This window comes from Beta vulgaris, chromosome 4 (assembly GCF_026745355.1).
Source record: "Beta vulgaris subsp. vulgaris cultivar EL10 chromosome 4, EL10.2, whole genome shotgun sequence".
NCBI lineage: Eukaryota > Viridiplantae > Streptophyta > Magnoliopsida > Caryophyllales > Amaranthaceae > Beta > Beta vulgaris.
The window spans coordinates 10,472,950-10,496,163 of NC_079205.1; the positions used below are offsets into that span (position 1 = coordinate 10,472,950).

At 36.4% G+C, this 23,214-nt stretch overlaps 2 protein-coding genes and 1 non-coding gene across 3 annotated transcripts in view; 1 reads left to right on the forward strand and 2 right to left on the reverse strand.

Annotated features, from left to right (window-relative positions):
- LOC130591053 (uncharacterized) overlaps nucleotides 1-22,364 on the reverse strand; it is a 91,620-nt gene extending 69,256 nt beyond the window's left edge. Inside the window, exon 1 of the mRNA XM_057393948.1 lies at nucleotides 22,274-22,364. Within this exon, the coding sequence (XP_057249931.1) occupies nucleotides 22,274-22,364 (91 nt within the window). The remainder of the gene's footprint in view (nucleotides 1-22,273) is intronic.
- LOC125497246 (small nucleolar RNA R71) lies at nucleotides 46-152 on the forward strand. Its single transcript, XR_007273875.1, has one exon. It is a non-coding gene; the product is annotated as a small nucleolar RNA R71 (small nucleolar RNA).
- On the reverse strand, nucleotides 4,266-8,065 carry LOC104907731 (expansin-A12). Its single transcript, XM_010696700.3, has 3 exons — nucleotides 7,708-8,065; nucleotides 6,053-6,362; nucleotides 4,266-5,646 (listed from the first exon to the last, which is right to left on the reverse strand). Exons 1-3 carry the CDS (start codon nucleotides 7,850-7,852, stop codon nucleotides 5,331-5,333), a joined length of 771 nt encoding a protein of 256 aa, XP_010695002.2. The 5' UTR covers nucleotides 7,853-8,065; the 3' UTR covers nucleotides 4,266-5,330.
- Nucleotides 22,365-23,214: the final 850 nt, after the last annotated feature.

The following is a 23,214-nucleotide window of genomic DNA, read 5'->3' on the forward strand; positions in this document are numbered from 1 at the left end:
TGCTTCAGACCATTGTAAAAGGTTTGGATCAGTAACCACTCAGGAATGCCATGGTGTGGACACTGCCTTTGCAAAGCTTTGTATCTCTGCCATGCTTCATATAGGGAATCCAATTCATGCTGTTGAAAATCAGATATCTCATTTCTGAACTTGGAAGTTCTCATAAGGGGGAAGAACTTGTAAAGAAAAGCCTTTTTCAGTTCTGGCCATGTGGCAATCTTCCTCACTCCTTCTTCTTTAAACCATTCCTTTGCTTCGCCCCTGAGAGAAAAAGGAAAAGCACAATACCGAATTAGATCATCAGAAACGTTTGTTAATTTCAATGTATTGCATTTTTCTAAGAAATTAGCCAAATGATCAGTAGGGCTCTCTTTGGGTGTTCCCGTATATGAGTCCTGTGAGATAAACTGGATGAACTGTGGCTTGAGCTCGAAATGTGTGGCAGCGGTTGTTGGTCGAATAATGGTGGTGGTGGTCTCATCGGGCATAGCATATTCCCGTATAGACTTTGGTGGTGCTTCGTCTCCCATTGGTGATTCTTGTTGTTGTTTTCTTCTTCGACCTCTTAATCTCCTTGCTGTAGCCTCGATCTCGCGATCAAGAGTAATTAGATCTTGTGAACCCTTGCTACGAGTTCGCATGCAACAAAAAGACTGAAAGAAAACAGATCAAACAGCAAATAGAGTGACAATGATCGAACAAAGACAGTTTAGCTAAATAAATCAAAGATAAACTAATCTAATACCGTTAGTCCCCGACAACGACGCCAAAATTTGATAGGCGTGTCGTGCACCTAACAAAAGTAATTTCCTAATTAGCCTCCTAACTATGTAGCAGGGCAAGTCAAGGTCGAATCCACAGGGACAAACAGTATCAAACACTAGGTATCTTGACTCAAATTAACTAAACAAGTGACAAACAATGACGAAAAGGGTGTTGAACTAAGACTAATGCTACACTAAGATAATCACTAGGAACACACAAGGTATAATCAATTAATAAAAACATATAGAATTAAGTATCACCACTAGCATGACCAATACATGAATAATTTCCATCCCAATAAACATAATCAAGGATTCAAGAGGAGTAATGCACCATAAAACTACCAAAGATCTCTCCCGAGTACCAATGGCTACTCTAAACAAGCAATCAAACCTATTCCCATGGAATCATGCAAGAAAGAGACATTAAACATAGCATCATAATTAATTCCTAGTAGTCCTATCTACTTATTCCCATAGAGATATTCATACTATTGATTAAATCAACAAATCCATCTAGATTCAATTCCCATTGAGAACAAGATATAAGGAATCAAACTCAAAATCATCTATCCCTAATATGATAATGAACATAAGAACAATTCAATCAAACAAGAACAATTGATCACATAAACTTGGGATTAATGGAGGAATTCATGTATTAATTATCGCTAGGGTTTAACTTAACCCTAGATTATAAGACTACTCACTCATGATTGAAATAACAAAGCAAATAATAAACAAATTGAAAGACATAATAATAATGAAGGAAAGGAAGAGATTAAGAAAACTTAGTCTTTACTTGAAGAAATCAAAGTAGTAGGAATCGATGTTCAACAATGGAGTACTCTAATAACTCTCTAAAAAGTAGTAATGTATTCTCTAATAATAAAAAGCGTAGTTTTTAACTCTAAGAAAATAAGTATATATATGTCCCATAAATCCGGCGCAACACGCGCTCAAAACGGGCCAGAAATTATCTCGCCCGACCGGCCTGGGCGGTCGTCAGGTTTAATGTTTCTTCGTCGCGCCTGACCGGGCGCCTTACAGCAGCATTCCATGTATTTATTCGCCTCGCCCGACCGACCCGGGCAGATTTCGCCCGGTCGGGCCCGCAAGTGAATTTCTCATGGTTTCGTAACTCTTCTGAAATTTGCTAAGTAAATTCGCCCGACCAGCCCGGACGGATTTCGCCCGGTCGGGCGCGAGAGTAGATTTCTCTTGGACTTTCAGCTTTTGATTTCTGGTTAACTGAAACTCGCCCGACCAGCCCGGGCAGATGTCGCCCGATCGGGCGGTTACCAAATTTTTAGCCCAATGCGAGATTTTTGAAATGTCCTGACTTCTTGTCTCATGTAGTGATATCGAAGATTAGGAAATGCACCAAAATATGGTTATTCCTACAATAATCAATCTGAAAACTCAAACACACTACAAGACACACATTAGTACTAAAAAGGGCTAAAAAAGAGCGCAATTAACACCAATAATTCATGAGGGACGGGGGTAAAATTCTATATAAAATAGACACATCAAATCGTATATCAGAAAGGGTACATAGGCTTTTTCAAAAATCAATATTGATTGCCATGTAACCTGTCTTTCCTTGCTTGCTTCTTATCGTATGAATAACTTCCTAACTGTAACAATGTAATTTCACAACTCGACAAAAAACTAGTCTGAATACACATTAGGTTAGGTGAGGCATCATTGGTTTGATATGGTTGACAATACATTTCATGATGATCTTATACACCACAATGCAGAAACTCAATTGGATGGAATTGCAAATCCAACTCCGGAGTATCAATCTTTGGTGTTAATATAAGAAAGTGTCGTTTGAATTGGGTGGCCTACCTTTTCCATCAAAGTCCTCAAATATCAAATTGTACATATTACCAGCAACTAAATCTCGGTGTTTTTGAAATCCGTCAGATCCAGGCGCTTTGAGGGCTCCCATACACTTTATTACTGCTTCGACTTTACACTTGGTATAAAGTCTTGTTAAACTAACCTAGTAAGAATATGAAAATTCCAAAAATTAACTGGTAGTTCCTCATAATCAGCAGCAGCTTCATCAGTAAAAGGTTTGTAAAATAACTTATAATGTTACTTTTACCCTCTTCTTTATCATGTAGCCAAGTACCATTATTAGAGTCATTGATTGTACAAACTTTATTGCACCAATGTCGAGCAATGGTACTGAGATGAAAAGAAAGTATGTTGTATTCCGGTCTCCATATGAGGTTACAAGGATTAACCCATGAATTAAATTCCCACAATTTCGGAATGATTAACACTGATCCTTGTGAACCATTACATCCGGGTAAGGTTCAGATCTTTTAGACCATGTGGATCTAGGGGGTCTAATTCCAAATCAAAATTTATGAGACTAGATTTGGCTGGACACACCCAAATCCGATCCATTAAAATGTTTATGAAGAATTTGTTATGGTTAATAAGTGTAATTTGTGTCTGTTAGTTGGATAAGAAAGCGGGCAATCAGAAGTCCTAGTGACAACGAGAAATCGTACATTAATGAAAAGAGGAAGTACAACCCAATGCTAATGCAACCAAATCTAAGACGAAAACCAAACGGACTAAAGAAGCTTTAAGAGCTCTTACAATACATAGAAAACAAAACCAACAAAAAGCGATAAAGAGTCGCACGTGACAGAGGGCATCGCTGGTCAATGCTAGTGATGGTGGAGTTAAAACTTGGATGGCCGATGAAAGTGGTGAGAGAAACGATTGTTGTTCACGATTCGGACAACGAACAACCAACGGCGAGCATCGTACCTCGCCGCATGAGCAATCTCAACAAACCGCTATTGCTTGGGATTCTGGGCTCATGATCATGATAAGAGTCACATTCCTTTGTGACTCAGTACTCTCGCTCGAGAGTATTGCAGAATTTCTCCAATAGAAGGGAGAAACGCTTTTTAGTGGGCGTGCTGAAAACCACCAGATGCAACCGGTGTGCCGCCTTCAGATTTGATTTTGTCAAGGCAAGGATCATAAAGATCAACATCAAGCTAGGGAGAGAGCTAAATAAAGTGAGCTCTCTAACACTTTTCCGGTTCGCTAAATCGGAAAACAAAGATCCCAACCACAAAAAATGCGCATCGCCTCGACCACGCGCACAATCCACTTAATTAACATGTATCCACATCACAGATTCCAAAAAAACCACAAATTTTACTGATATGAAACCCCATGCCTTATCCAACCAAGTGACTCCTAAACTTTTAAGAAACATACTGAAAAAGCTGATAAACATACTGAAGATACTGATAAACAACCTTATAATTAACCCACTTAGGGAGACTAACAACCAAGAGGAAGGGAAAAGGGAGTCCCGACTTAAACCAGGGGGAGGGGATAGGGAGGCCCGACATAACAAAGGGGGGAAAGGGACAGGGAGGCCCAACCAGAAACAAGGAAAGAGGGGCGGGAATGCCCAACGAGAACAGGGGGAAAGGAGAGGAAAGGCATGGACTCGACAGATGTCAGGGAACAAAAGGACGGGGAAGCCCAAATGCTACAGGGGTACCGACACAACGAACTAACGAGGGGCAAACACCAACATCGACGACGGGAGAGGGACCTAAGCAATAGCGACGACGGGGGTCGGGAGGGGGAAAAACCAACGACGACGGGAGATGGGGAAACACCGGAGACGACGGGGATAATGGGGGAACACCAGCTAGCCTAGTACCGCAACCACAAAAAAAAACTAAAAAGGAAGAATGGTAGGGCTCGACTGCCGGCGTGAAGAGCCCGCTGGCTCACGTGATAGTCGAGTCTGCTAGGGTTTAGGGGAGGAGTTTTTAAAGAGAGAACACACACTTCCTAGTGATTGAGATCTCGAGGATAGTGGTAGAATATGTGGTGTACAAAAATGTTTTTCCAGAAGTCCCAGTAGCTAGTAACAAATACTTCTTCCGTTTCACAATAAGTGAAACATAGAGAAAGTGGGGAGTTATCAAGGAATTTAGAGAGAGAAAGTTGGGACCACAATAAAGTAGAGTGAAGAAATATTGAAGTTGTGGTCCCCTCTTACTTTTTGGTGGTATATTTGTAATAAGAGTGAACTTTTTTTTACTATTTGGAGCTTGATTTCACTTATTGTGATTATTCCGAATAAGGAAAGTGTTTCACTTATTGTGAAATGGAGGAAGTATAAGTTTATGACTAGAAATCAATAGGTTTGAGTATGCACATCCAAAACAAATATTGAAAGTAGAATAATATTTATTTCCTTTATCATTATCCAAAACAAATATTATCATCCAAATTTACAAAGAAAGACAAATGCAACTTGACAACAACAAAAAAAAATAAATAAAGAAGCCCAACAGTTTTATGAGAATCTTAATTAGGAGAAATAGGTCCTTTGAACTTGCACTAAAAAAATTGTTCAAAGGACTATACATCATTAGAATTAATCATTAAAAAAGTTTGTATAGTTTTTAATAATAAGATTGGCTTTAAAGTTTTTAATAATAAGAGTAAATTTAAAGCCAATCTTATTATGATTTTGGGACGGAGGGAGTAGTATAATTGCTAGTGGGTGAACTGATTTCTTGCACTGAAAGTCTGGCCATAGTTCCAAGAAGAAGGCACAACATTGTAGAAAGTCATGGTTTGGCCATCAACCAAAGTGAGTTTGAAAGAAAGCATTTGGTTCCTAAGGTCATTCCTGCTTTGCCAATTTACACCCCAATTCCTTGTCATGGGCACCCATCTCTTAGACATGGAGCTTCTTACCCAAATTGCCTTCACATCTCCACTACCCCCAATATTGGAGAGCATCACCATGTTGAAGTTGCCTTGCCCCCTCAATGTGAATCGGACTCCACCGCGCCTATGGCATGATATCCTATCATATGTTCACCAGGCAAATTGTATTAGATCAATAACAATATAATAAATAGGCGGCTAAGGCCATGTGCAGGGTGAGCAACTGCACAGGGCCCCAAAATATAAGGGACCTAATTCTATTAGTTGTCCTATTAAAGGGGAAAAAAACCTAACTCTAATTACAAACTATTCATTTTCAATTTTATAGAGTGCAATGTTGGATGCAAATCTTAATTTTTTTTTGTTTGGTGCTTCTTCTCTTCCTATTCTCCAAAAAAGATCATTAATGACCCTCCGATCTCTTCCTATTCACCAAAAAAAATTTAATTTTAATAATTTAATTTAGCACAGGGCCCCTAATTTTTTGAGAGAAGTCATCTTATAAGAATTAGTTAAGAGCTGAATATAGTGATATATATATATACCTTCTGAAATTGATAGGGACAATGCCTTCATTGCCACGACGAGCAATACGAAGGAAGGAAGGCATGGCCATGTCGAAGTGTTGGCGAGGCGAATCGCACCACCCTCCTTGGTTGTTAGGAGGGCAGAAGTTGGTGGCAGTGACGGTGACGCTTCGGCCTCGAAGACACCACTGAGGGTCGGCTTTATAGTCGCACATTACTTGATAGCACGCCCCACATGCCTGCCCATTCCTAAATAACACACTGCTTAAAGCCGTCGTGTGGATTCCAAACCCCGCATGGATGGTGTTATCGTACCCACAAGCTCCCCCTATTACCAACATTATATCAAAGCCAATAATAAGAAGACATGTAATATAATGTAGGAACAGAGCGGTTTTTACCATGTTCAACATGTTCCATAGAACAGGGCTCCTTAATTGTGAGCGCCCCAAAATAGAGAAAGTCCAAGTAGTAAAAAGAAAATGTTTATCTACTTATTTGGGCTACTCTTTTTCATAATATGATTATATGAAGTGAAGAATTATGAATGGATGAGCTATTACATTATTAAATATTTCAAATATAAGTTTGCACGGAGCCTCTATATAGTTCGAGACGGGCATGTGTAGGAATTAGGATCTATCATCATGATTAAAATCAAAGATTGTCAATAACAATCAACTGTTATTCAGATGTAATGAATTCGAAAGTAGTTTGGAAAATATTATCTTGCATGAACAAACTTGTAATTTGATATCTCTAGTTAATTATGTATGTCATATATATCATTCATTATTATCCCGCCTTTAGTTATTTTAGGTAGCTAGTGAAGTCAATAATACAAGTTATTTTAAAAGAGTGCAATGCTATAGTAAAAGTCTAAAAGAGATACAAGTACTTAACAACATGAGTCCCAAAGGGTCAAAGCTTCAGTTTCTTACTTTTTTTTATGTACTAAGACTAGTTCTAACATGCAATAATGATATAGACAATATTTGATCTTAAGATCAGTGTATCTCTTTCTAAGCATACTATAATCTAAGTTAGCTTAGATTCATCCTAAAAGTAGGGTAAGTTTTTCATAGATGCCAAACTCTAATTTTAGTCTTTTAATTTTCTGTTTTTGGCCCCTTGACATGTTTTCTATTTGCTTTTCCTTTTACCTACAATGAAAAAACTTGTAACATGCATGTAAAGCTGAACTTTCACTTCTCTCATAATCATCGCATGGACATTTTATATTGCACGCTCAATTATTACTCTTTTAATGATCATAAATTATAAGGTAACCATTAATTAATTAACTAGTTTTTGAAACACCATTAATAATTTCTTAATTTTTAAGGTGCGCGTCAAAACCTTAGTAGAAGATAAAGTTCAGACCAAGAGACTATGGCTTTTTCACATCATTATTGCCAACATTATAGCACTAATTACTTTAGCTCCTAATTGTCTCATTTGCTTTTGTAGAAAATGACAATAGGACTGGAGACTTTTTGATTCATCATGCTATTGCTTTAGGTTTATATACAACTACTTTGATCTTAGTAAAATGTGCTTTAGATGCACGGGGTTCCAAGTTAATGCCAGATAAAAAGGATTTCGGTTATAGAGATGCATACTTAACAATGGAAAAAAAATGTTGAACCTAGATTGTATATATATAGACTTACCAAGAGTTGCTGGACTTTGGTTGGCTCCATAGAAGGTAGCATGACCACTTGACCAACGTCTACCTCGACGACCATCGACACCTTGAAACACCATTCCCAAGAACAAGATTAAGCAAACACAAGAAATTACTTTAACCTGTGCCATTTTTATATTTTATGGTAACAATTAATATAAATATTATAGTTGAACGCTTTTCTTCAAGAAAATTTAAGCCAAATATATAGTATGTAAATGTAATACTGAATTGCATGGTTTGATTATTTCTGAGCTTTCATTTTATAGGAAAAGAAATGGTAGTTGTTTGGCGGTGAATTAACTATTAAATATTCCACGAAATCCCATTTTTCACTCTTGTAGTATGATTAATAATTCTACTCCAATATCTTTCCAATTTATTCATACTTGATTTTTGTCAGTGTATAGATAGGAAAATCAAATGGAAGTTTGCATAAATAATAATAATAATTCAAACGCGTTTTCTTTTTCAAAAATCAAAATACCATAAAGTACGGAGTTAAGGAAGTTTCTATGTGTACGGAGAGATACGGCATAGTGTGACATTGATGAACAAGGTTAGAACAAATGCATGTGATAGGTTTAATTTATTGCATTTTATTATCTGATCTTTAATTCTTTAGCTAGCTAATACGACATTTTGAAAAATTGAAATCGGTGAGGATTCTTCTCCAACTTGGCCAATTATAAGTATCCACTTACGAATATTTTTACGATATGAATATGAATATGAATATCCTCATGCATTTATGATTTCTGTGTGCATGGATGATGGAACATAGTATCAACAAGAGCTCATAGCTAGAAATAACATTCAATCCAACTTTTGGTTTGGTTTGGTTTGATTCGGGTCGTATTATACTATTATTTGAGCGACAATTGTTATTCGATTTAGATTTGGGTCGGAGTCCTAGTCCGAGTGGACCAATTGCACTTGGGGCAAAATCGAGTTACTCAATTTCGATTCTAATCAAATCGAAGTTAGGGTACGTCATTTTTATTAGATCTACAAGCTAATAAAGCTAGATACTCAATTTTTGTAACACTTGAAGTTGAAGAACTTTCATTTAGCTAACTTATCTTCACCCGAGAAGCAAATCTATATTGAAATTCTAATGAACCCGGACTGATTATTTAATATATTTCCAAAATTAAATAGATCCAAAATAATCCAAATCGAAAAGTGACTTGAATTGAACAATCCGATTACCAGATCTAATTATCACTAAATTGAGTAACGCGTACGATGATCAAAGTAAAATTTACAAATAATACATAAATACAATGTGTAGATTCCGAAGTACAATCAATTTAAACTATTATACTATGTGGTCAAAGTGGAGTTAGAGGTTTGGGAAGGGAGCTTTGTCAAATTTGCCTTTTATACCCCTTGAAGATGCCTAATTCTGAACTTGGACACTAATAGAGATGACTAGATGAGTAGAGATCCCACTTGTCCACGTTAATGTGCATGAAATATACTTTCTTTCTTTATTGTTTAATAGTATATGCATGCAGATATGATTGTATATATGAGCTTGTCTAGGCGTCCAATCGTTTGAGTTTTTTAGGGGACTCAAACGGGAGTAATTTGGTCATTTTATGCGTTGGAAGATTTCACGCGCGTGTGGCAAGGATTTGCTTGGTACCAAAGCTAGGTTATAATGGTACTATTCTCCGAAAATATTGATACCTTGGTACCAGTCCTGATAACAATTTGATACCAATGTCAGGTTATAATGGTACCATTGTATTTTTTTGGGTGTTTGAGTCTTTTTTGGACTCAAACAGTTGGTTACCAAGCCTTTTTCCTTGTATATATCATGTTAAGCTTGTTGTACGCAACAGTTACGTCACCTTTTGCAGAAATTCTGATGAACAAGTTTAAGAATTTATATTTAGTGTAAAATAATAGATCAAGCAATATATGAATATATTCGTCGTTGATTGAATGAAGCTGTCATATTAAAGGATATTAATGAGCTGCTTTTAAAAAAAGTATATTAAGTTGTTGACCTTTAGAACTAAACTAGTTATTATGTCCGGGCTATGCCCCGGGTAAGAAAAAATTTTATTTATTAATAATATAATTTAAGATGATAACACTAAATGTTATTTGGTCTAGTGGTTAAGACTTTAGTATATGTTATTGAAGTCTTGAGATCAAATCCTATATTATGCAATTTCTAATCTTTTTTATTGTTGTGGATTACATGGTGTAAAACTCCCTTAGGGAGAGCGCCACGTGGCGCCGTTTCTTGTTTGCGCACGCCTTTTAATATATTAGTACTAGCTTTCATATGCACGCGATGCGTGCGTTAATTTCAAAATTTGTTTTTCTATTAGATACTTCATTCGTACTTTATTTATGATTAAACTTAAATATGAAAAATTCTACAGTTAGATGAATTTAGATATATTAATTTGCTAATGTAAAAAAAATAAAAAGGTTGTGAGTGATTGTTAACATTAATTTTTTGTGAATGAATATTGAACAGAAAGAACAAAAATAATGAGTTGGTTTAACTGGATTAAAGAGTATCAAAGGTAGTGAATGTTCAGACTTTTCATGTGCACGTTATGTATGCCATCTTTTTTTATAAGGTATAAATATTTTGTCCATTTAATTTTGATTGAAGTATTTGATGCATATACCATTTTAAACTTGTTTTGAATGGCAAGTTGGAATGAGATTTTTAAATGATTTGCTTTTGTAATTTTTTTATTCCATTAATTAGATCATTAAGGGTATTTTAGTCACTTCAAAAGAGGACACCACACCTCCTCCCTTGGCTTATATAATAGAGATAGATAAGAAAATCTAATTGAAGCTCTATTTTTTCCTTTTATTTTCAAATAGTCAAATGGTGTGATTAATAAATACATTATGAGTGAAATATCTTAAATTTTGAGTAATGTGAGATGTAAAAAAAATTTCCCGGTAAAAAATTCATTCATAACATATATACTTCCATAAATTAATATGCTTTTTAATGCACGACATTTGCCAATACGTTATATCTTTAATAACATTTAGTAAAAATTATAAAATCTGATATTTAAAGAAATATATTAAAATAAATTTATTACAATTGTTGATTATGTAAGATAAACTCTCTCTTTTCTTTCAAATCTCTAAATTTTGCTATTTCTTTTATTTTTTTGAAGATTTTGTGATTCAAATAAGTTGGTGCTATATATTGGCCGGAGGTGGAACTCTGTATAGCGCTCCTTGTAAATTGGCATGACTACTCCTTTCTTTTCCCCTTCTTTTAACTTAATTTTTAATCAAGTTAGGTTTAGTTTGAGTTTGGATCCTCTATATTTTAAATAAAACTCTACAAAGTAGAGTTGTATCTTAATCATACAATTTTAAAAAAAGGGCTATATTGGTGAAAATAGGAAAAGGGGGTGTATTTTGATGAATAAAAATAGGGGGTTGGAAAGATAATATATGAGCCGTTGATTTTTTATTCAATGGTTGATATTGCTCAAACTCTACCTTGTAGAATTATTTTAGAACTCTAGAGGATCCAAACACGTGTTGTAGTTAAGGGCGGTTATATAAAGGCATATTTTGTATAATATATATCACAACGTTGAGAGATGACTCTAATTATTTTATAACTCTAAAGGATCCAAACACGTATAGTTAAGGGCGGCTATATAAGGATCATATTTTGTATAATATGTATGACAACTTTTAAATACGACCTTAAGAGAGAAAGTATTGGATTCTTCATCTGAACTTATTAGATATCGCTTAAAATATATTTATGGAAGATCTTCATCTTCACTTGACGCTTCATGAGTGTCACTCCTTATCTTTTACTTTTATGTTATTTTGCTTACCTCTTGCAATTTTCATGTTGAAGTTGGTTTTCATTTTTCTCCCATCTCTTCTATCTATCTCTTAATGATGATGGTTATGATATTTAATTTTGCTTTTCTTTTGATGATGTTTGTGGATAATGAGTAGTGATCTCTTGGCTAGGGAAGGAGAATAAACCATTTATATGACCTAAAAACCTTTAGATATTGTCAAGCTTAGGAGTTTAAGACAAAATTAATTGATTAACTTTATATTTCATGGATTATATTAAGTGACTGATCATCATTTAATCACATTTTGAGTTCCCTTGTTGACAAATTTAGAAATGAAGCTAAGCATAGACTAAGGTCATTTAATGGGCAAAAAAAGATACTTTTTCAAAAAAAGAGGCTCCAACGGCTAGTTTTTTTCTCTCAACCATGGCGATTCTTGGGTAGGGTTTCATCTAAATTTTGCCATGGCTAGGAAGAAGAAAACTCCTTCTGAACCTTCATCAGTTATTCTGGAGAGTAATACTAAGGCTAATCAAACACAATCAAATGTGAAAACATCTTCAATAGAGTTACAAGCAGCTTTGAATGCGATTCAAACAACGACACCTTCAAGCGAACCTCGAACTTCTGTGGCAGAGATTGAAGAACCAGAACATCCTCCTTCTGGAGTACAAATGAACAAAGAGGCTGATTCTACATGGAACACGTTGTTCAAAGGCAATAGACTTACAGCTAAAGGTACTACCTTAAATTTTGTAGCACCAACAATCAAAGATGGGATTGCGGTTGCTTGTTTAGATAAATCTGAAACTGATAAGTTATCAGAAATCTGGGCTACTTCTTTAGTTGTTTACATAGTGGGTAATACTCCTACTATAGGTGCCTTGATGAGATTTATAGAACAAGACTGGAACTTTGTTTCTAAACCAAAAATTTTCTTACATGATGATGGTTTCTTTGTGATAAAATTTGAATCTATTGATGATCGAAATGAAGTGCTATATGCTGGACCTCATAGCTTTTACAACCGACCTATGATTGTAAAGCCTTGGACACCAGATTTTAGCTTTAAAGAGGAAGTGTTAAAAATTATTCCAATATGGGTTAAGTTACCTAATCTTCCCTTAAATTGCTGGAGCCCTGACTCTCTCAGTAGAATTGGTAGCTTGCTTGGGATACCATTATATGCTGATGAATGCACTTCAAAGCAAATGCGTATTTCCTTTGCTCGGATATTGGTTGAAATTGATGTCACTAAGGATAAGACTCAATTCATTTTGGTGGAGGATGCTAATGGAAAGACTATCAGGCAAGAGGTTAAATATGATTGGTGGCCTCCTTTTTGCCAGAAATGCCAAAAAATTGGGCATACTTGTGGAGAGAAGCAGTTCAAACCACCACAAAGACCTAAAGTGGTTCAGAAATGGGTTCCCAAAGCAAATGTGGTTGCTCCAGACATCACCATCATTGATCCTCCTCCTGGGGACAAAGATGAAGTGGGAAAACAAGAACAACCTGTTGCTGAGGTGGGAAAAGGATCCTCCAACCCTTCTAGTAACATCACTACACCTGTTCAACCAATTGTTCATCAATGGAAGATGGTGACTAGGAAGAACAAAGGGAAGAGGGTTATTATTCCTTGTACTGACAACTCTGAAGACTTTCTTCTTGAGGAACAAGGTGAAGATCCAGATGAGGAAAACAATGATGCAATTGCGGGTGAAAACCCTTATTTATCATGATAATTGCTTGCACTTGGAATGTGAGAGGTCTAAATGACCCTCTCAAGGTAAAGGAGGTAGTTTCTTTCCTTAATAGAAATAAAGTTACTTTATTTGCTTTGCTTGAAACAAGGGTTAAAAGTAATAATAAAGAAAGAATTCAGCAGAAATTTGGTAGATGTTGGAAGTGGATTGATAATTATACTTATAGTCCTAAAGGTAGGATTTGGATGGCTTGGAATCCTAACTTGATTACTATTGATGTTATCCTTACTACTGAACAGATTATTCACACTATGGTTACAGCTAAAAACTCTAACTATAAAATGTTATTTTCTGCTGTTTATGGACTCCATAGCATTGATACTAGAAAACCTCTTTGGAATACTTTGTTAGACTTGGATAATAGTATCTTGATTGATTGGATAGCTATGGGAGACTTTAATTCAATTCTTAGAAGTGAAGATAGAATTAATGGTGTTGCTGTTTCTAATGCTGAGACCTATGATTTTAATCAACTTCTTGACAATTCCTCTTTACTTGAAGTTAAAGGGATTGGAGACTTTTTTACTTGGTCTAATAAGAGATTTGGAGATGATAGGATTTATAGTCGAATTGATAGGTGTTTATGCAATACTTTATGGTTAACTAATCATACTCATGTATCTGTTGAAGTGAAAACTCAATCTATTTCAGATCATAATCCTCTCATGATTAGACTTACTAATGACACCCCTCATGGGGGAAGGCCTTTCAAGTTTTTTAATCATCTTGTGAAGCACCCACAGTTTCATGAAACTGTTTCTAACACTTGGAGACTGAATGGAGCTGCTATTACTCTATCTGATATCTGGGAGAAACTGAAGAATGTCAGTAAACAACTGAAGTCCTTACAGTTCAATCACTATAATAACATCACAGAGAAAATTGAAGAAGCTAGGAGGAATTTAAATATGACTCAATTCCAAATTCATGAAGACCAGTTCAACTCCAGCCTTCATGATCAAGAGCAACATGATCTTCAAAACCTCAGGAAATGGTTGCAAATAGAAGAAAGCATCCTTAAACAAAAATCTAGAATAAATTGGTTTAAATCAGGGGATTCTAACAGCAAAGTTTTTTTTGCAGCTATGAAGGAAAGACATGCTAGGAATTCTATTGATGTCCTTTATTCTATTAATGGTGACAAACTGGAGAAAGATCAAGAGATTCAGTATGAGTTGAATCAATTCTATAAAAACCTAATGGGCAAGTGTAACCCAGAGATCCCTGGTATTGATCTAACTATTATTAGGAAGGGGTCTACTCTTAGTCCTACTGCCAGACAAAGATTATGTGCTCCTGTTGCTCTTCTTGAAATTGATAAAGCTTTATTTAGCATTGATGGTAACAAAGCACCTGGACTTGATGGATTTAATGGAAATTTCTTTACAGAAACTTGGCATTATATTAAACCTGACATATATGCTGCTGTCCTTAATTTTTTTGAAACAGGTCATATGGAAGCCAAAGTTAACATAGCTTCCATAACTCTGGTTCCTAAAGTCACTAATCCTACTTATGCTAGTGACTTTAGACCCATTGCTTGTTGCACTATGATTTATAAAATTATTGCTAAAGTTTTGACTCATAGGTTGCATGATGTTATTGGTAGTATTGTTGATACTGCTCAGGCAGGTTTCATTCCAGGTAGGAGCATTACTGATAATATTCTTCTTGCTACTGACCTCATCAAAGGTTATACTAGGAAAGGTGTTTCTCCTAGATGCACAATAAAGGTAGATCTTAAAAAAGCTTATGATTCCATAGAATGGCCTTTCCTTCACAGTATGCTTATTGAATTAGGTTTCCCTCAGATTTTTACTCAATGGATTATGGCTTGTGTTACTACAGTTTCATATTCTGTGCTACTTAATGGTAAACCTTGCCTTCCCTTCTATGCAAAAAAAGGTCTCAGACAGGGAGATCCTCTCTCTCCCTTCTTGTTTGCTATTGGTATGGAATACTTATCTAGATGCCTTAGTACTTTGAAAGGAAATAATAAATTTCACTTTCATCCTAAATGCTCTAGATTTGCTATTACTCATATGATGTTTGCTGACGATTTGTTGATGTTTTGTAGAGGTGATCTTGACTCTATAACTGAATTAATGAATGCTTTCAATAAGTTCTCAAAAGCTTCAGGTCTTGAGGCTAATTTGCAGAAAAGCAATATCTACATAGGAGGAGTTAGGAATGACACTATAAAGGAAATTGAAGAGGTTGTTATGATTCCTAAAGGAGATTTTCCTTTCAGATACCTTGGAGTTCCACTATCCACAAAGAAACTCTCTTATGCTACCTGTAAGCCTTTGATTGAGAAAATCATGGCAAGAACTAAAGTTTGGGCTGCTAAACTTCTTTCTTATGCTGGCAGAGCTCAATTGGTGCAATCTATTTTATTAAGTATGCAGGTGTACTGGTGTCAAATCTTCCTTCTTCCTAAGAAGATTATAAAAGAAATTCAAAGCCATTGCAGATCCTTTCTTTGGACAGGTAAAGACACTCTCTCAAGGAAGACTCTAGTTTCTTGGGAGCAAACATGTTTTCCTAAAACTGGAGGAGGTCTTAACTTCATCAACCTGGAGAATTGGAACAAAGCAGCCATAGCTAAACACCTTTGGGCTATTGCTTTAAAACAGGACAAGCTCTGGATCCAATGGATTCACTCTTATTATATCAAGAGTAACAATATCTGGAACATGAGAATCCCTGCTGGTATGTCTTGGATTCTTAAAAAAATCATGAAGTGTAGAGATTACTTTGATAATGGCACTAAACTTCATGACTTTGAGCACAATGGGAAGTTCTCCATTAGCAAATTCTATAAAGCTCTTCGAGATCCTATTACCCAAGTAAGGTGGAAGAGGTTACTATGCAACAACAAGGCCTCCCCAAGAAGCCTATTTATCACATGGTTGGCTGTACTGGGCAGACTTGCTACCAAGAGTAGGCTTGCTCAATGGAATATGATCAGTGATACCACTTGTGTGCTGTGTAATGATGCAGAAGAAGATATCCAGCATTTATTTTTCAACTGTCCCTTCTCTACTGATATCTGGATGAAATGTTTAACTATCTTGGATATACCTAGAAGACCTATGGCTTTCTTAGATGAAATCTCTATAGCAGCTAGTAAGTGCAGGAAGAAGAACAACAAGAACCAATTATATGGAATGATGTTTGCTGAAGCAATCTACAACATTTGGATGCAAAGGAACCATCAAGTATTTGAAGGCAATCACAAGCTACCTGATCAAACAATGGATTTAATTATATTCAATGTAGCTTGTAGAATTCCTGATTCCATGAAAGTTCATCTTTGTAGATAATTTGTAGGTAATTTTTTGGCTGTTATCTTGGTTTAGTTGTAACTTCAGGGAAGCACATGAAGGGTCTACCTTACAACCCTTCCTAGAAGGTGGGTAAGGCTGGATACTGATGCTTTTATGCTCTGAAGTTGGAGAATTGGTGTTTGTAATACTCTTTTTTTTGGTTATCAATAACAATTTTGAATTTCCAAAAAAAAAAAAGGTCATTTAATGGGCTTGTAAGACTACAAGAATAGGGACTCTCAGCCTAAGAAGTTGTTGGATGAATGTTATAGTTTGTGAATAGGGTTGATTGATTGCTCATGCCATGAAAATAGGTTGTGAATAATATTTTTAGACTTCAAATAGCTCAAGAGAGTAATTCAAATATTTATGAATGATTTATCATCTACCTGATATATATGACGTCTATAGCGAGCTGAGAGATGGAAAAAGGAAAGTTAGAGAGAGAGATAACAGATGGACTACAACCTCTCAGCGTAAGTCTGCATCCAAACTTCGTCCCAACCTAGCCTTGAAAACCTGCTCCGTTGACCAGCTTCCCCCAACATCACACATCAAGAACTTTCATCAATAATTTTCCACAAATATGGACCCATACTAAATATCTCCTTTCCCACCATAACCAATCCTAACCGTAGCCACAAATATGCTTTTGTCTACTTCCTCACACCAAAATTCATGTTCAAGGCCATTGAAAGAGAAAATGGTAGAAAGATAGGCTCTAGAACAATAAGATTATTTAGAGCAAAACAAGATAACCGCCCTCATCCGCCGACCATCAAATTGTATCCTCAAAACCCTAACCATGAAAAAACCCAGAAAATCCCAAAACCTCTAAACTAAATAAGCCTTCCCAATGGGATTACAGATCATACAAAGAAGTTTTTTGTCGGGGAAATAAAGATCAACCAAAAAATACCTCAGATCATCCAAATAAGAAAAAATTGAAATGAATAATCCCAACTTTAATTTCACCAGTCTTCCAAAAATAATCCCCACTCTGAATTATTTTAGAATAATCCCTACTTTAGTCTTCCACCCCCTTTCCCAGCAATGGAAATCCAAACTTGATATATTTATAGAAAAGAATGTGAGCATCGTGAGATGAGTTCAAAAGTTTTTGGAGATGAAACTTATAAAGTAAGAAACGAGGTTTCACTGATAGAATTTGATGATGATTGGTATGTAGCCATAAATGGATTACAATGTATCCCTATGAAGAACTTCTGAAGAAAAGTATGATTAGAGTAGCATGTTCATCTCTCTTCTCCGATATGATCCACGATAGCATAATAGATGAAGGTGTCTCTTACAGTCTTGCCTTATCAGTAAGTCCATGAGAGAACTACTTAATTCACTTAATCTCTTTTTGAGACCATTGGAGATTGCAATGGTCCAAAGAAAATGGTTGGACAAACGGTTTATGACATTGAGAAATGTCAATACCATATAAGCTCCTCAATCTAGAGGCAATATTACCTAAGAGTATATGGTGTTACTATAACGTCTTGGAATTATAAGAAGTTTTTCAAAATTGGCTGCCAATATGATGGAGTAATTTCAGTTGATTACTCGAAGTTCAATTGTGCCAATATTATGGTTATTACTGATTGCATGCCCCAAATCATTCTAAAAACCTTTCTTGAAATTAATGGCCATAAATTCTCAATTCATGCCATTGAAACTCCTCAAGTTGATCCACACTAAGATCCACCACTACCTCCACCATTATCATCACCACAAAACTACGTATACTCGTCCCAATCTCCAAAAATTACCGAAAAAATGAAAAAAAAAATTAACCTTCTCCATGAGGAGGTAGCATTAAATATCATAGGAAATCCCAAATGTCAGCAAACAAAAATCCACTTTTCACTTCATCAAAGAAAAGGTGATAATTGCGCAACTATTTACCCATCTTTCAAAATCCCCTTCTAGAAAATCCACACTGCAAAAGGAGGCCGGTTCCCAAGCTGACCTTTTCTCTTCCTCATCATCACACAATCAACCTGATCCAAAATTGATGGTCCACCACTTACGTCCTAGCCCAAATGCTTCACCATCACAAACAACAAGATCTATCAATTTCCAAAAAAGAACTCCTTATACCCCATCACATCACCAAAAAAGCCTAGTAAAATAGCTACTCCTAATCCTCTCTTCTCCGTTCAATTAAAAAAACACGTTCGAACCTCTCATCAAAAAGAAATGGATCTCGTGCTTCATCTTTATCATATGGGTCCCTCTTTTCTCTGGACTTTAAAACCTCTATTCCATCACCTATATACCTGAACAAAGCCCAAAAAAAGAAATGTCTACCACCAATGCTCCAACAACAAATATCTCCAGCCAAAAAAATCCCAACTCCACCCCCACAATATCATATCAATGTCGACCAAGTCTTAAAGCTTGCAAAGAAAATGAATTCCCTTCTTGAAACAACACCAGAAGAACAACTCAAAAATAGAATTGAATAAGTTCTTCAAAGGCAGCAAGAAGAATGGCTCGCAAACCTAGCATATATAAGCCTCATCAATCATTCTCAACCATCAATTCTAAAAATGATTGCAAGAACCAAAAATTTGTTTATTTCCAAGAAACAAAAGCTGAAAACCTAAATAAAGAAACCCTCAAGTCAATCTGGGATGACCATGATATTGAATGGACCTTCCCTATTACGACAACTCAGGTGGTATTCTTTCAATATGGAAGAATTATTTCTTCACCGTAGAAAATAATTTCATTTAGAGACACTGGATAGCAATTTGTGGCACCATTGATCCAGAATTTCAAGTGTTGCCTAATAAACATCTACAACCCATGCTCGGTAGATGAAAGGCGTGAAATTTGGAATGAAATTTTAGAAATTTTGAATCAATCGAAGCTACCTCGCCTAAATTAAAGGACACTTCAATGAAGTGCTTTGTGACTCAGATAGAAGAAGCTGCCAAATGTTTGCACAAGGAGTCAATGATTTTCACTCTTTCATTTAAGAGGCCCATCTTCTTATGAGCGTGCAACGAATGAAAACCGCGTATTTTTCGTCATTTTTAGGCCTAGACGTCAATTGAAATCGTGCCAGTTTATGTTTTCCCGAAATCTCAGTATCAAACGGAAAACTCACGTTGTATAGAGTCCAATCAAAAAGAAAAATTGATCGCCTTCTTGTTCACCCGTAATGGGTCACCATTTTTCCCAATCTCAACGTATCCCTTCTAAATCGCAGCCTCTCTGGCCACTGCCCTCTTCTTAGCATCTCATGTGATACAAATTGGGCCCACCAAAATGGTTGGGTATCTCATCCAGGTTGTATCAAACTTGTTAAAAATTTTTGGGTGGACTAACAACCCCTTCATCTCTTTGAAAATTTCATAAACCTCAAATTGGGCCTTAAAAAGTGGAACAAGTTTGAGTTTGGTCACATTGACAGCTCAATATCAAGCCTTGAGCAGAAAATCCAAGACTTAGATAGGAATCTCAATGATAGATCCTTAGAGATTGATGAGCTACAAACCCGAAACCAAGCACATTCTGATCTTTGGATGTGGATCAAAAGACGAGAGACATACCGGGCCCATAATTCTAATGTCAAATGGTTGAGGGAGGGAGATAAGGATACAAGATTTTGCCACACAATTGCTTCAATATGAAAAAGGAAGAATAAGATATCTTCTTTGATTGTTAACAATTCTAATCTTGCTGATATTGCAGGTATTAGGATAAAATCAGTTTCTTATTTCAAGGATATCTTTTCTGAAGAATATCAAACAAGACCAACTTTTGGCAATCTCATTTTAAAGTGCTATCAGAAGAACAACAAAATTTCTTAATTGCTCTTCTCAATCATGATTAAATTGACCAGGTTGTTGATTGTTGTGATAACCAAAAGGCGACAGGGCCCGATGGTTTCAACTTTCAGCTCATTAAAAGTTCGTGGGAGATCATCAAAGCACGATATCCATGCCTCGCTTAGTCCATGAATTTAAGAATTTATCCAAGTTGCCCCAAGGAAGTAACACTGCGTTCATTACCTTAATTGCAAAAATTGAACATCCGCTTGAATTAAAGGACTTTAGGCCTATCAACATGGTTAAAAGTGTTACAAGATCATCTCGGAAATTCTTGCACAAAGACTTCAGAAGGTAATTGAATATATCATAGGACCATTTCAATTATCCTCCATTCGAGGCAAGCAAATCTTAGATGGAGCTCTCATTGCGGGGGAACTAATTGAATCATGCAAAAGAAGAAAGATTAAGGTTGCAATCTTCAAACTCGACTTCCACAAGGCTTTCAATTGTCTGTCATGGTACTTTATATAATGGATTATGATCCAGAGGCATTTCCTGATCAGTGGAGACATTGGATTATTTCGTGCGTAACATCTTCCTCAGCTTTCATTTTATTAAATGAATCCTCAAACGCCCCTTTTAAACTAAAACGGGGTCTTAGGCAAGGTCACCATTTGTCACCTTTCCTATTTGATTTGGTTGTGGAGTGCTTAAGCTTGGTAATCCTTCAAACTACGGAGTTGAATTTATGGGAAGGTGTTGAGGTAAGTCGACGTCGAAGACACAATAGTATTTTCAAATCATGCATTAACGGTCTCATGAAGATTAAAAATATGATAATGTTATTCTCCCTAGCCTCGGGGGTCCATATCAACTTTTACAATAGCTCGATCTTATGCATCAACATCGATCCTAATTGGATAAAAAGTGCAACAAACTCTCAAATGTGCAAAGTTGGTTCCTTCCTCTTCACCTACTTAGGCTATCCCATTGGTGGTCAGATTTCAAGAATCAGCTCATGAGATCTGATAGTTCGAAGATTGGGAACAACAAAAACTTGTCTCATGTTAGGATAAAATGTTATCTGTTAGCTTGGGGGTAGAGTCACCCTCATCAAAGCACCCTTATCAAGTCTACCACTCTATTTCATGTCATTCTTTCTAGTTCCCAAGGTGTCATCATCAAAATCACAAAGATCTAGAGAGAATTCCTTTGGTGTGGCTTTTCGGATAAGAGACCAATCGCAACTGTGGCATGGAGTCTTATTGAACTACCCAAGTCTCTTAGAGTTTTGGGTGTAGGCAATTTGCTTCAAAGAAATATTACTCTTTTAGTGAAGTGGCTTTGGCATTTCTTTTAAGAGCCACTGGCATTATGGTGCAACATGATTCAAGCAAAATATGTTTACTCGTACATCTCAAGCATCAGAGTGGTTGCAATAAATCTCTTCATTATAACGGGCCTTGGAAGAATATTTATTACTCAGTTTAAATCATCCCTCGGCCTTATTTATGATCCGAACTAATTTCCGCAAAAATGTCTCTAATGGGCTCCTCACTTATTTCTAGCACGATATTTGAACTAGGCCTCAGACTATTCTCAATATCAGCTAACCTAGACTCATTTGTTGCTTCAATGGGCTATGGGATGGACTCAACTCGACACGAGTCTGTTTCTGGACTCGAGCTCTGTGTGTTAAGGATGAAGATGAAAAAATAAAGCTTATGTGCCTGCTAGAAAATGTCTCCCTTTCTCAATATGGATCGGACTCTATGGTATGGACTCCTTCCCAATCAGGTGAATTCACCGTAAAATCTGTAGCACTCGAGCTTGCAAAGGCATCATCTCCTTTCCAGATTGATGCTATTAAAGGTATTTGGTGTGGTATGGTTCCTCCCCGTATTGAAATCTCCTTGTGGATGGCGCTCATGGGAAAAATCAATACTCGACAACGATTAAATCATATTGGCATTCTCCCCATTCCAGACTCAAATTGCATATTTTGTGACTCGGAGCTCGAGAGAGCAGTGATTACCTCCTCCTTAATTGTTCTACTTCTTGGCATCTTAGGTGCTGGTGGCTCTACCTCTGGAATGTCAAGTGGTCCACTCCATCGTATTTAAAAGATGTGTTCTATCAATGGCACTTAGGCCCTTTCTTCAAAAAGTTATGGTTAACTAGTTTCTTTGTCATATTGTGTGGTCCCCGTGGAAGAAAGAAATAATCACAACTGCAACAATTCATCTTGTTCATTGTCATAACTTCATCATGTGGTTCTTCTCCATATATGTCGGTGGTTTCAACTTGGAAAGAAAAGTTCCCATTCTCCCCTGATGAAGTCACTAGAAATCCACTTTGCTTACAATGGAAAGATCCAGAACCTTTATTCACTCTAATACCCAAACCAATTCTCCCTATCCTGCTTCTCGCCTCAAACGGAATGTGGATGCATCTTTTGATCCTTTGGAACTCGAAGCTGCAATTGCAGGTGTCCTTAGAGGCTGCAATGCAAACTTCATGTGTGTATTCTCATCCCCCATCCCTCCAATTGAGATTAACTCGACTGAAGTCTTCGCCATCAAGAGAGCCATCCAAGTCTCAATAACATTCAATCTCTTAAATTCTCACTCTGTTACTATTGAATCTGATTCGACTAATGTTGTCCAATGGTGTAATCAAACCGGCGGGGGTCCTTGGAATCTTTGCTTTTCTCTCAACGTCATTTGATGTGCAATCCTAAAGAATCTTGATTTATCAATCATTCATAAACGTCGTGGGGA

Bases quoted from the DNA above. Each gene is read 5' to 3' on its own strand.
- LOC104907731 (XM_010696700.3), bottom strand. From the start codon at position 7,852: ATGGCACAGGTTAAAGTAATTTCTTGTGTTTGCTTAATCTTGTTCTTG. The intron at 6,363-7,707 runs GTAAGTCTATAT...TGTTGGTAATAG, and splicing joins CCAAAGTCCAGCAACTCTTG to GGGGAGCTTGTGGGTACGAT. The intron at 5,647-6,052 runs GTATATATATAT...AACATATGATAG, and splicing joins GTCCCTATCAATTTCAGAAG to GATATCATGCCATAGGCGCG.